This window comes from Balaenoptera borealis (genome assembly GCF_965194805.1).
Source record: "Balaenoptera borealis genome assembly, chromosome: 10".
Classification (NCBI taxonomy): domain Eukaryota; kingdom Metazoa; phylum Chordata; class Mammalia; order Artiodactyla; family Balaenopteridae; genus Balaenoptera; species Balaenoptera borealis.
Window position 1 is genome coordinate 11880805 of NC_138874.1, and position 12591 is coordinate 11893395.

The 12591-nt window shown below is 41.4% G+C and overlaps 1 protein-coding gene across 5 annotated transcripts in view; it reads left to right on the forward strand.

The window, feature by feature from the left end:
- The window catches only part of PCNX2 (pecanex 2), a 281650-nt gene that overhangs the window by 30551 nt on the left and 238508 nt on the right, over positions 1-12591 (forward strand). For 4 of the 5 annotated variants that reach the window (XM_082407553.1, XM_082407550.1, XM_082407549.1 and 1 more), the window contains exons 3-7: positions 206-326; positions 994-1030; positions 2008-3285; positions 10582-10729; positions 10855-11000. In XM_082407553.1, the coding sequence (XP_082263679.1) occupies positions 206-326; positions 994-1030; positions 2008-3285; positions 10582-10729; positions 10855-11000 (1730 nt within the window). The remainder of the gene's footprint in view (positions 1-205; positions 327-993; positions 1031-2007; positions 3286-10581; positions 10730-10854; positions 11001-12591) is intronic. The other variant, XM_082407552.1, reaches the window with a different exon arrangement.

Below are 12591 nucleotides of genomic sequence, written 5' to 3' on the forward strand. Positions count from 1 at the left end.
AGTATGATCATCTCTAGGTCCATCCATGTTGCTGCAAATGGCATTCTTTCTTTCTTTTTTTTATGGCTGAGTAATATTCCATTGTGTATACCATGAATTGGACAAAGTGGAATCAAGGGAAAAAAATTGTTTGAGGGCTAATGTCAGAAGAGCCATAGTTTTATTTGATAATATCACTGCCCCTGTGTTTCTCATGGTGGCTTAGCAATAATGGGCGGATTAACAACGGCAAAAAGGAAGAGGCCAGTCGAACCCTCTCCACGCCTCCCCTCCACGGCAGCTCCAGAGGACAGAGCATAAACTCTCATCACTCGGCCGGGCTCCTGGTTAGTGGTCTGTTTTCTGTTTCACTCTCCTCATGCTGCTGGAGTGTCGATCATGGAAGTGTGCAATGGCGGTGACTGCAGTTTACGTGCACTGGCTGTAAATACTGGCCTTTGGGTGGAAGTGACCTGAGGGGAGCACGTGGACCATGAGATAAACGCCCAGTCACCCGTCCCAAGCACACCCACCGGCCTTCTCTGCAGTCTGCCTGCCCTGCCGGGACTGCACCGTGGCCAGAAGAACCCATAAGCACACCTTCACCGCCCTCTCCCTGGTCCTGTCTGTCATTCATCTCAATCATCGTACTTGCAACGCCTTCCCCTGGAATCCACCCCACCACTCCACATGAAATCATACTTAAATCACCTTTTTTCTAGACTCACTTTCTTGGGCTCTATTCACTGTAGTATGAAGTAGCACATTATTTTTTCTCCTTACTTTCTTAATTGCCAAACTCCCTTTTATCACAGCACCGCGGGCTTGGTTGGATGTCTACACTCTAGATATTTTTGTGTCCGTCTTTGCTCTCCATTTTCTCAGTGGACACTCTGTTGTGTCTTTCCCACATGCCACTGAGAGAAGCAGTGGCTGCTTGGTGTCTGCTGACTGCCTGGAGGTGGGCAGGGAGCTGAGTCACACTGATTGATTTTCGTTCTTTCATTTATTTAGGAGCTGCCAGCACAGGAAACGGTGGAAGATCTCAAAGGTAGAGTGCTTATTCTCGTCGTTGAATATTTTATCACAGCATTATCCTCAGTGAAGCGAAAAATAATTTTTATAAAGCAGAATGCCAGTGAATTCATTCCGAATTAGCACTGTACCCAAGATTGCAGTTACATTTTACCTTCATTTCTTTAGCTCTTCATTTTCATTATTTCTTATCAGAATTTGTATATCATGTCTACGTTCAGACTGTGATATTGTATTGATCATATTTCATTGTCTTTTCTCCAGTCTGTGACTCCTTTCCTATACCTCATAATAGCAGATATAAAATAGGATAAGTTCATCATCGACACAGTATACTTTTTATTATAGTACTTACACCGAAAAATGACAGAGGAAATGACATTGCGTTCCGCGTATATGCATTTCTGTCAAGTTACAAATTTTGTTCCTGAGATTTTCTTTTAACCCTCCCACCACAAATATTTGTTTTACTTTTTTACTAAGATTTCATTTTATTGTCTTTTGATTGTCTTCAGAAGACTTAGAAAAGAACTTCTGGAGGCCTGAATGAACCCCTTCCTTTCTCTGCATTGAAAAACTTCTGCTGTGTTCACATTATTCTTAGCATAAAATCCAAGCTGCTTTTGCTTGTCAAGCCTTATATATCAATATTTTGGACCCTCCCTGCCTTGGTTTAGAAGGATTAAGTAACTTGGCCAATGTAACGTAGCTAGTAAATAGCAGAGCCAGGACCTTTCTGATTGCAAATACGTTGTTTAAACCATACTAGTCTGCCTCCCAAGCCCACAAAAGAGGGAAAGCTACAAGCCTGAATTATTTTTTAAATATAGAGATTTCAAGAACAATTTCACAGCGGAGGTGATACTTTTAGGATAGGCATCTAATCACATTTGTTGCTGGTGTTATTTTTAGTTTGTTATTATTCGGTCTTGCTCCATGACATTATTCATCCATTCTGGATGCGAATCAAGTTGCTGTTGTTGTTGATTTCAGGTGTCATTGTGTCAGATGGCCAACCCGTAGCCCCAGTGTCATCTACAGCACCTGGGATGAAAACGGAAAGTTTACCTGCTTCTAAAGGGCACGTGCCGGAAACCATGACCACGTCAGCAATACCAGTGAAACCAGTCGTGGCAGAAACTTGCATCAGTGATAAAGGGAAGGAAAAAGGGGGCCAGGGGCAGCCCCCCTTCTGCCACAGATCCGAGGGCGGCTTGGTGGACCAAGAAGCCGTGAAGAAGGTGCCCTACCTGTCTTTGTCTCAGTACGACTTACTGGAGACAGACGTTTCTTTCCAGCCTTGGGGGAGTGAGAATTCCGTCCCGATTCCAGAACCTGGGAATTATGCCTCCATCAGGGAACAGTTGCAAAGCAAGTCGCCTCAGGACAGCCTGAGCAGTAGCTGCCCTCAGTGTAACACCGTCATCGCCAAAGCTGGGCGGGAGCAGGTTTCCCAGCAGGTGGAGCCGCCCTTGAACCAGGATGTGGATGACTCAGAAAATGAGGTCGCTGTCACGCTTATAGATACTTCTCAACCTGGAGACCCGCTGAGTCTGCACGAGCCCATTAAGATTGTCATCACCATGAGCAGTACCCCCAACTCCATGACAGACTTGGAAAGTTCTCTCCACCTGAAGGTGGTTGGTACTGAGGGAGCTGGCTTCAAGTGTGACGCTGAGCCAGTTCCCCCAGGGGCCGCTGGTCCTGAGAAACAGATGAGAATTCCCATCATCACCCTTGAGCTGTCTGAGGGTGCAGGAGGAGGCCTGGTGTGTCCCGAAGGCAGTGGAAGTGACAGGACGCCGGAGAGATTGATGGTGGAGGCGTCTTCCAATCCATGTTCTGGCTATGAATCTGGGGACGGGGACAATGCCACACAGGACCACAGTCCTTCCCCAAGAGACCCCTGTACAACCCCGTCACCCACGCCTGATGTGGTCTCCGAGTCGGAGGGGGGCATGGAAGGCCAGGCTCACCTTGACCCATCATCTTGTAGAACCAGCCAGGACAAGAGACACTCCCAAGCCCTCAGTGTAGACAGCGGGACAGACGTCTTCTTGAGCAAAAGTTCCGCAGAAGTTATTAACGATAAAGAGCAAACAATGCCAACCTCCAAATCTGACCTGGAGGCCAAGGAAGGACAAATACCAAATGAATCCAACTTCCTGGAATTTGTCTCCCTGTTAGAATCAATGAATACTTCCAAGGTGGTGGTGTCCAACCAAATGAATGAGCCGGCAGAGCAGAGCAGAGACAGCGGGCTTCCTGGAGGTACGGCTGCACCTCAGTTCTGTGCTGATGGTACAAAGAAGGCATTGCCTCTCTTTGTCATTGGGCTTCTGTGATTTGATTTTGCAAACAGCGGGACGACTGTTGTGTAATTGTTGGGTGCTTGGCGGCGTCACTGATATTTGCTGAGTGTACCAAAACTAAGCTGTGTGATGAGCATGGATTAAACCTGGCTTATTCCACCAGGAAATTTAAGGCATAGTAATGAAGATTTGTCTTCCCTAGAAGGCAAGAATGTTTATTTCTAAGGAAATGAGCAGTTATATTTTACCATGGTGACAAGACCCCTGAAGATAGCTCTTCCTTAATAGAATAGATGCGGAACTTTCCTGGCGGTCCAGTGGTTGAGACTTCGCCTCCCAATGCAGGCGGTGCACGTTCGATCCCTGGTTGGGGAGCTAAGATCCCACGTGACTCGTGGCCAAAAAAACCAAAACATAAAACAGAAGCAATATTGTAACAAATTCAATAAGACTTTTTAAAAAATAAATTAAAAAAATAAAGTTATGAAAAAAAATAGAATAGATGCATTCTGGGAAAGCTGATTGTAAAGCAAATTTCTGTGAAAGGAATCCACTTTTCTGTTGAATTCCATTATATAATCCTCTGTGCTGAATCCTCTAATTATCCCAAGTTGTAAACATAATTATAACAAACACACAGCTCTTAATTTACGCCGGCACCACGCTAAGCACTTTACAGATATTAATGCGGGTGACCATCCGTGGTGGTTTGTCCAAAAAGGCCCTCATTAACATGTGTTTTGCCAACATAATAATTAAGAACGCTGCCTTTCACTCTCAAAAGGGTTCCCAGTTTGAGCAACATATTATACAGTTAGTCTCACTTTCACTCATATACTCTTCATGTAACCCTGCGTTTTGGGTCCTGTTATCATTCCTTTTTTGCAGCTGGTTTTCACGACCTTTCCCAAGTTAGTCTAGTAGGTCTACGACTCAGCTGTGATTCCAGGCACTCTGGTTACAGAGTCAGCACTCATAAATAATAAACTATATTTCCTGTATGAATAGAAGAGTCGTTCTCTTAATATCTCTGGGCTCAGTTTCCTCCCTGGCAAAGGATGTTACTGGACTAGAGTTTTGTTTTGTTTTGTTTTTTGTGGCCACTCCACATGGCTTGTGGAATCTTAGTTCCCCGACCAGGGATTGAACCTGGGGCCAAGGCAGTGAAAGCGCTGAGTCCTAACCACTGGACCGCCAGGGAAGTCCCATGGACTAGAGTTTTTACAGAGTCTTTTAACTTTATTTATTTATTTATAATTAATTAATTAATTTTATTTTTGGCTGCATTGGGTCTTCGTTGCTGCACGCGGGCTTTCTCTAGTTGCGGCGAGCGGGAGCTACTCTTCATTGTGGTGCACGGGCTTCTCACTGCGTTGGCTTCTCTTGTTGCGGAGCACGGGGTCTAGGCGCGCGGGCTTCAGTAGTTGTGGCACGTGGGCTCAGTAATTGTGGCACATGGGCTTAGTTACTCCGCAGCATGTGGGATCCTCCCAGACCAGGGCTCGAACCCGTGTCTCCTGCATTGGCAGGCGGATTCTTAACCACTGCGCCACCAGGGAAGTCCCAAAGTCTTTTCACTTTAAATGTCCATACTTCTTTGATGTTTGAGTACATCATTTCTGCCTAGATCTCTGAGAGCGTATCTATGTGGTAGGATTGCTTGCAGGAAGTTGTGGTTCACATGGCAGTAGCATATCTTCGTGCTGTGATTGTCCCTTCGCTGCTGCCTGTTCTCTGCTCTTTGGGCCAGTCAGGGGGACCCTTTGGCTCCATGCAGGCAGCTCCCAGCGATTTGCTCTTGTTTCTTCTGTCTTTCTGGTGCTCTGCCAAAAGGCTTGCCCTGCTTGTGGGTCAGTCCACTCTTGCCTAAAAATTCATTAAGTCTGAATATTTAAATTATGTAAAGTGAATGCATTCTCCATGTTACTATGTCTGTGTATCCAAGATTTTGCATGTAGAGTAACAAGAACAGGAAAGATTCAGCTAAACTTTATAACAGACACATGCAGTACAAGAAAGCATTGGTTACTTTGAGATACTAGACACTTTCTGATACAAGATTTGGATGCTCACCATCTAATTAATGTAAAGATTCATGCATCTAGACCAGCACTGTCTAATAGAACCTTCTGCAGTGATGGAATTATCCCGTATCTGCCATCCAGGACGGCAGGCACTGGCCACGTGTAGCTATTAAATACTTGAAACGGGGATTGTGCAGCTGAGAAATGGAATTTTTAATTTTATTGAATTTTACTTCATTTAAATAGCCACATGCGGCTACTGGCTACTGTATTAGGTAATGCTGATCTGGATGATGTGTTTCTTTCCGGGAAGCTGTGTGGGGGTTGGACAGAGCTCTGGTTTTCGGACTTGACAGCCCAGGGCCAAATTTTGGTTTTGCAGTCCAGCGGGGTGAGCTTGGACAACTCACCATATCCATCTGAGTAGCTTCAGTAAAGCAGGAATAATAATATGTTACAGATTTACTGTGATGATTCAATTAAGAAAATATGTTAAAAGTCTTGCTGCTTGATCAATTTCAGCCTTCTATTCTGATTTTCCCCTCAGGCTATATGTGAGGTTTATTTGGTCTGTCTACTTAAGTTTCTGCTCTTAAACTTTTCAGCCAGCCACCTTCAATCAGAACAGGGTTGAGTTGGAAACCTAGGGGGTGTGCAAAGAGGTGTGGATGCTATGAGGTTTTCTATGGAAAGGAACAGGCTTGGTTGTCGGGAACTTGCAGGTACAACAGGGAGGGAGGAGTTGGAGTGGATCATATACCTATTCCAGGAAGGGACAGAGACTTTTTTTTTAATTTAATTTTTTTAAATTATCAAACATTTGCTCTTCTTATTGTCCTGGGAATTACTCTCCTCCCTCCTATTTTTTTAAAATTGAAATATAGTTGATTTACAATATTATACTTATTTCCGGTATCTAACAGTGATTTACAGTTTTTAAAGATTGTACTTCATTTAAAGTTATTATAAAATATTGGCTATATTCCCTGTGCTTTACAATATATCCTTGTAGCTTATTTATTTTACACATAGTAGTTTGTACCTCTTAACCCTCTACCCCTGTCTTGCCCCTCCCTCCTTCCCTCTCCCCACTGGTAACCACTAGTTTGTTCTCTATATCTGTGAGTCTGTTTCTGTTTTGTTATATTCATTAGTTTTATTTTTTAGATTCCACATATATGTGATAACATACAGTATTTGTCTTTCTCTGTCTGACTTACTTCACTAAACATAATAACTACAAGTCCATCCATTTTGCTGCAAATGGCAAAATTTCATTCCTTTTAATGGCTGAGTAGTATTCCATTGTAAATATCTATACCACATCTTCTTTATCCATTCACCTGTTGATGGACACTTAGGCTGCTTACATGTCTTGGCTGTTGTAGACACTGATGCTGTGAATACCTTTTCAAGATAGTGTTTTCGTTTTCTTCAGATATATAGCCAGGAGTGGGATTGCTGGATCATATGGTGGTTCTATTTTCAGTTTTTTGAGGAATTTCCATACTGTTCTCCATAGTGGCTGTACCAGTTTACATTACCACCAACACTTGCTAGGGTTCACTTTTCTCCATATCCTCACCAACATGTATTATTTGTAGACTTTTTGATGATAGCCATTCTGACAGGTGTGAGGTAACGTCTCATTGTGGTTTTGATTTGCATTTCTCTGATGATTAGCAATGTTGAGCGTCTTTTCATGTGCCTGTTGGCCATCTTTATGTCTTCTTTGGAAAAATGTCTATTCATGTCTTCTGACCATTTTTTTAATCGGGTTGATTTGTTTTCTTGATATTGATTTGTATGAACTGTTTATATATTTTGGATATTAACTCCTTATTGGTCATATTATTTGCAAATATTTTCTCCCAATAATTAGGTTGTCTGTTTGTTTTGACAATGGTTTCCTTTGCTGTACAAAAGCTTTTAAGTTTAATTAATCCCATTTGTTTGTTTTTGCTTTTGTTTCCTTTGCCTTAGGAAACAGATGCAAACAATAATACTACGATTTATGTCAAAGAGTGTTCTGCCTATGTTTTCTTCTGGGAGTTTTCTGTTTTTTGATCTTACATTTAGGTCTTTAATCCATTTGGAGCTTATTTTTGATATGGCGTGAAGAAATGTTCTAATCTTTTTCTTTTACATGTAGTTGTCCAGGTCTCTCTATGGTACTCTTTTTTTTTTTTTTTAATAAATTTATTTATTTATTTTTGGCTACATTGGGTCTTTGTTGCTGTGCGCGGGCTTTCTCTAGCTGCAGTGAGCGGGGGCTACTCTTGGTTGTGGTGCACGGACTTCTCATTGCAGTGGCTTCTCTTGTTGCGGAGCATGGGCTCTAGGTGCGTGGGCTCAGTAGTTGTGGCACACGGGCTCAGTAGTTGTGGCTCACGGGCTCTAGAGCGCAGGCTCAGTAGTTGTGGTGCATGGGCTTAGTTGCTCCGCGGCATGTGGGATCTTCCCCGACCAGGGCTCAAACCCGTGTCCCCTGCGTTGGCAGGTGGATTCTTAACCACTGCGCCACCAGGGAAGCCCTCTATGGTGCTCTTATTTCCAACCCAGGTCATCTCCACAAAGGCCTTTAGATTATCTTTAGGTCTTGGGGATATTCTAGAATTTGAGGTTATGGAAAACCACAGCCTTATCAACAGCCTTTAAAGCCATGTTTTTGTTTTCTTTTGATACAACTTTATTTTACTTTGTGGAAATAAACAAAGACTGCTCAAATGAGAAGAAGTAAGGCTATTATGCAGAGCTTGCTACAGCGAGAGTCAGCCACCAGCATTTTGGCAGCGACCCCAAGGCAGGCAGAGGAGCGGGAAAGCTTTGTAGTGGAAGAAAGGAAGGCTTTGGGTGTGACTGCGGGCTGTTGGCCTGGGGAAGCTGGAGGTGGGGTAATTAGAGCACCCTATGTGATTGGTTAGGGGAGCGTATTTGGCTCCTTCTGATTGGTTGGATTTCTCTGGTTGGAATCAGCGGCAAAACTTAGGAAAGCTCTGTTATTATTCAAGTCCTGGCCATTTGGGACTGATTGTTATAGGGGTTATTATTTGGCTTTCTGAGCTGTTTGCTAGAAATAGTGGTCTGATTTCCTACAAGTCTGACTTGTACACAGTGTATTGGTTTTCTGGCTGGTTACCGTAGATTATGGGTTGGTTTTCTGGGCTGGTTGCTGTAGATTGTAGGTCAGAGTTCTATTTTTATATATATTGTCTGGCTATTATCCATTTGTATATTCAGTTTTTTCTAGACTTTCTAAGAAAATAATCATGATGCACGTGAAGATGGTTATTGAAGAATTATCTGTAGTATAGAAATATTGAAGGACCCTAAATTTATAACAGTAGGGGTCTAGTTTAATAAATTATACTTTTAAATGTAGTATATACTTCAATTTTTGGATAATGTAGAAGAATATCTCATGTAATTAAATATTTATAATACTTTAAGATAAATAGAACAGCTATAAAACATTTGTTTTCTAACTGTTCTATTTAGTTTAGTAAATTATATTAATATAATATTATATAACTTCCATTTTTAGATGATGTAGATGATGTAGAAGAATATCTAATGTCATTAAATATTTATAATACTTTAAGTCAAATAGAACAGTTATAAATCAACATCTGTATTATGACTTAAGTTTTGGAAAAAAAAATGATGCCTGGAAAAAAATACCTGTGTGATATGTATCATATTGGCTCCTGTGTCAGCATGGTGGGGTTAAGAGTAATTTAAGATTTTTTTTCCTTTTCTCTAGTTTTAAATTACATGGCATTCATGTGTACTATTTTTAGAAACAGAAAGTTCCTATAAACGTGTATTTTTAAAGGGAAAAAGAAAAAAAATAACCCATAGGTTGACATATGTAATGTGCCCATTTAAGGGAAGGAGAGACTGAGGTATTAAAAGTGAAGTGAATGGATGAGTCCATATACATGTAGTGTCAGAAGGTAGAGCTGTCTAAACGTGCCTCCCTGCAGTTTTTACGCGACGTGATCACTGGCTAAAAGCTATTTGTTATGATAGCACTTTCTCACAAATGTGTTTCTTGAAAACTGTGAAAACTTCTATCCTGACAAGCTGTCAAATGAAAGGCAAACATTTTTGTACCAAAGAAATTCTAATCGTTTCACAGATGCACTGGGAATATTTATCTTCAGGACTCACTTGGAAGCCAGCAATGTTTCTCTAAGTACTTCAAGTCCAAGGATGAAAAACTTTGTTGTATACATGATGATGTGATTTAGACCCCACTTCACCTTTTGAGACAGATCTTGGTGGGCTTTCTGAATGGCATGTCTTGAAAGAGCCTGTAGGTTCAAACCACTCAATCGTGTTCTTCTCTCAGGCAAAAATTTATGCAGAAGAAGATAGCTATTGGTATCTTTGGTCATGGGAATACAGAGGACACTGTGACCTTAAAAGCGGCCATTGGGTGTATCTTTAGTTAAGGACGGCTGACCCTCAGGGGTCATTCCACTTTGCATAATGGTGTAAACTAAGACCCTTGTTTTGGTCCATTATTTAAAGAGGATTCTAAAAATTCAAAAACCCGATATATACCTATTGATCTTGGAATTCTAATTCATCTTCAAATATTCTCAGGGTAAGGAGTAGGCATAGTATCTCACTGAGTCCTCCATAGTGCCAAGGTATGGTTCAAAGTCAGCTATACTTAATGAGCATCTACTTTATGAAGAGGCCAATTCTACGTTCAGCTTGAAAATTTAGATTTTGAGAATGAGTGAGAAGGAAAGACTGATAAGGTTTTAAAATGAAAAATGAGACCTTACTCCAAAATCGCCAGGGTATTTATGCAGGTTTTTTCATCGATGCTGTTCATGTATGAGTTATGAACCTTTCAGGACTAAGTGAGCCAAAAGGGTGATTTTCAACTGGGTAAGCCAGTGGTCACTGGAGTATTATAAAGGAGTCCTTGAATCCATATGTAAAGTGATGGTATTTGTAGATGTCTAAATAACATGTCTCTGACAGATACACACTTCTCTTTTTCAAAAATATTTAGGTACTTTCATAATTAGTAAAATGAAAATTTATTTAAATAAAATTTATTTAATTTATTTAAAATGTATTTATTCTGAGTTCATAGGAGCTATTTAGATTTTCTATCTATTCTTGCTTCAGTTTTGGTAACTTGTTTCCAAGTATTTTCACCTTAATTTCTTATTTAATATTATGTTAACACATAAAGCAATGTTTTTCAGATAACTGTTCCCAGGAGAAAAAGGAGGAAATCCTAGAAAGTGAGAAACCCAGTGGACCCAATGCCAAGCAAGGAAAACCAGACGTGCAAAGTCAAGAGCACACCAGCACCAGCCCCGGGCTCACTGAGCCTGCCAAGATCCCGACCCTGTAAGAATAACTTACTTACATAGCTTCATGCTGGTGCAGCCTCATTTACTGGCTGCTTCTTTTAATGCTTTGTTAAGGGTAAGGAGGCGTTCCACACTGTTTTTGAAATTTTTATATATGTTAAGTTTCCAGGGCAATAGACAAAGGCAGATAATCTACAGGGTAACTTCCCAACAAGATAGTTCTGTGCTGCAAGTCATCAGTGGGCCTGAAACATCTGTGCAAGATGAGATGTCTGTGGATGCGATGCACGTCTTTATTGATGAACATGGTAAGTCTTTAGAGCTCTTCACTTATGACGTAGAAGGGGGAAGGCTGGCAGCTTTCTCAAGGTCCCATGTGGTCTCTTAGCCTGAGGACAGGTTTCCCCTCTGTCTGCAAGTAGAGTGGTCCTACGAGATCTTTCCTAAACTGAAATGGTGTAAAGCGAAGAGGCAGTTACCTAAGGATGCAAAAAATACATCAGTATAAGACACAGATGGTCCTAACTCAAAGCTATGGCAGCTTGATGCTGAGATACTGGGTATAGTTCCTGGGGAGGGAGCTTGGTGATGCTACTCTTATTGCTTGGGGTGTGCGCTGGCTGTACAACTCACTGCAAAACAAACGCTGAATGCTATTTTCACTTTTAGCCTTTTAGAAGCAGAAAAAATTTTCGGATTTCTTTCAGTTAGCAAAAACATGTACTAAGATAGGTCTTTCGTAAAAAGTGAGGTGGCGTAAAGCGAACTTACAAAAAGCGGGGGATACCCATACTGGACTGGAACAGGAAGGCTTAGTTCTGCTTGCTCACACATAATGTTCTTAGAACAGAGCGTGCGCCCTCCTGCCTCAGGGCCTTTGCACATACCGTGTCCCTGTGCCCACATTGTGCCATTTACCCTTCGGATCTCAATTCTAGAGAAAGTTCTTCAGGAAAACCTTTCCTGGATTTCCCAGGTTTAATCAGGTTCCTCTGCTCTTTTGCTTTCCTAACACCCTATCCTTTTCCTTCTTTGAGACTGTTACAGCTTCTAATTGTTTATTGACTTATAATAATTTGATTAGTGACATTTTCTCCCTCACAGTTGTAAACTTTGGGAAGGTAATGCCCAGCACCTAAGAAATATTCATTGGATATATGTTGAAAATCTGACCTTGATATATTTTTAATACCTTGTTATAAAAAAGATTTTAAAAAGTGATAGAAAGGAAGGAAGGAAGGAAGAAAGAGAAAGAAAGAAAGAAGGAAAGGAAGGAAGAACGATTAAATGGCAAATTCAAGGTTCCTTGGATAAGGGATATAGGTCTTAGTTTTTGTAGGTCGGGTCTTGGGTTAAGTCACTTATGGATCAATGTAAACTTATTATTCTACTCTCACAAGGATCCTCGTTTGGATAATAAATGATATATTACCCTCTCTATATAGATCAGTAGTTTATAGTTTGAAGTGCTTTTGCATCTGCAGAAGTACAAAGAGACTTTTACATTATGAAGAACAACATTAGCACTTCTATCAAAGCCTGCAGAGGGGCCGTGGATGTCATTGTGAATGTTTCTTTTGGGGGGACAACCTTGAAGTTGAGGTCCAGCACTGCAGACTACATTGCAGCTGCTCATAACAGACAAGGTTAATTATGCTTCCTTGTCACCTGAAGAAAGTATGCCTAAAACCTCTTCTGGGGAGAGACCGTATACATTTACAAAGTGAACTGATTTTCACACCTCAATACCCTGAACCACTTTAGCAGGCTAATTTAACTCCGCAAATTAATTCCATCTCTTGCTTTTCCTCGTTACCAGGCTGACATACCAGTCAGCAGCTATGCCAATGCTCATCTGCAAATTCAAAGGTTGGGATGGCCCCTCGTGGTCCACCGATC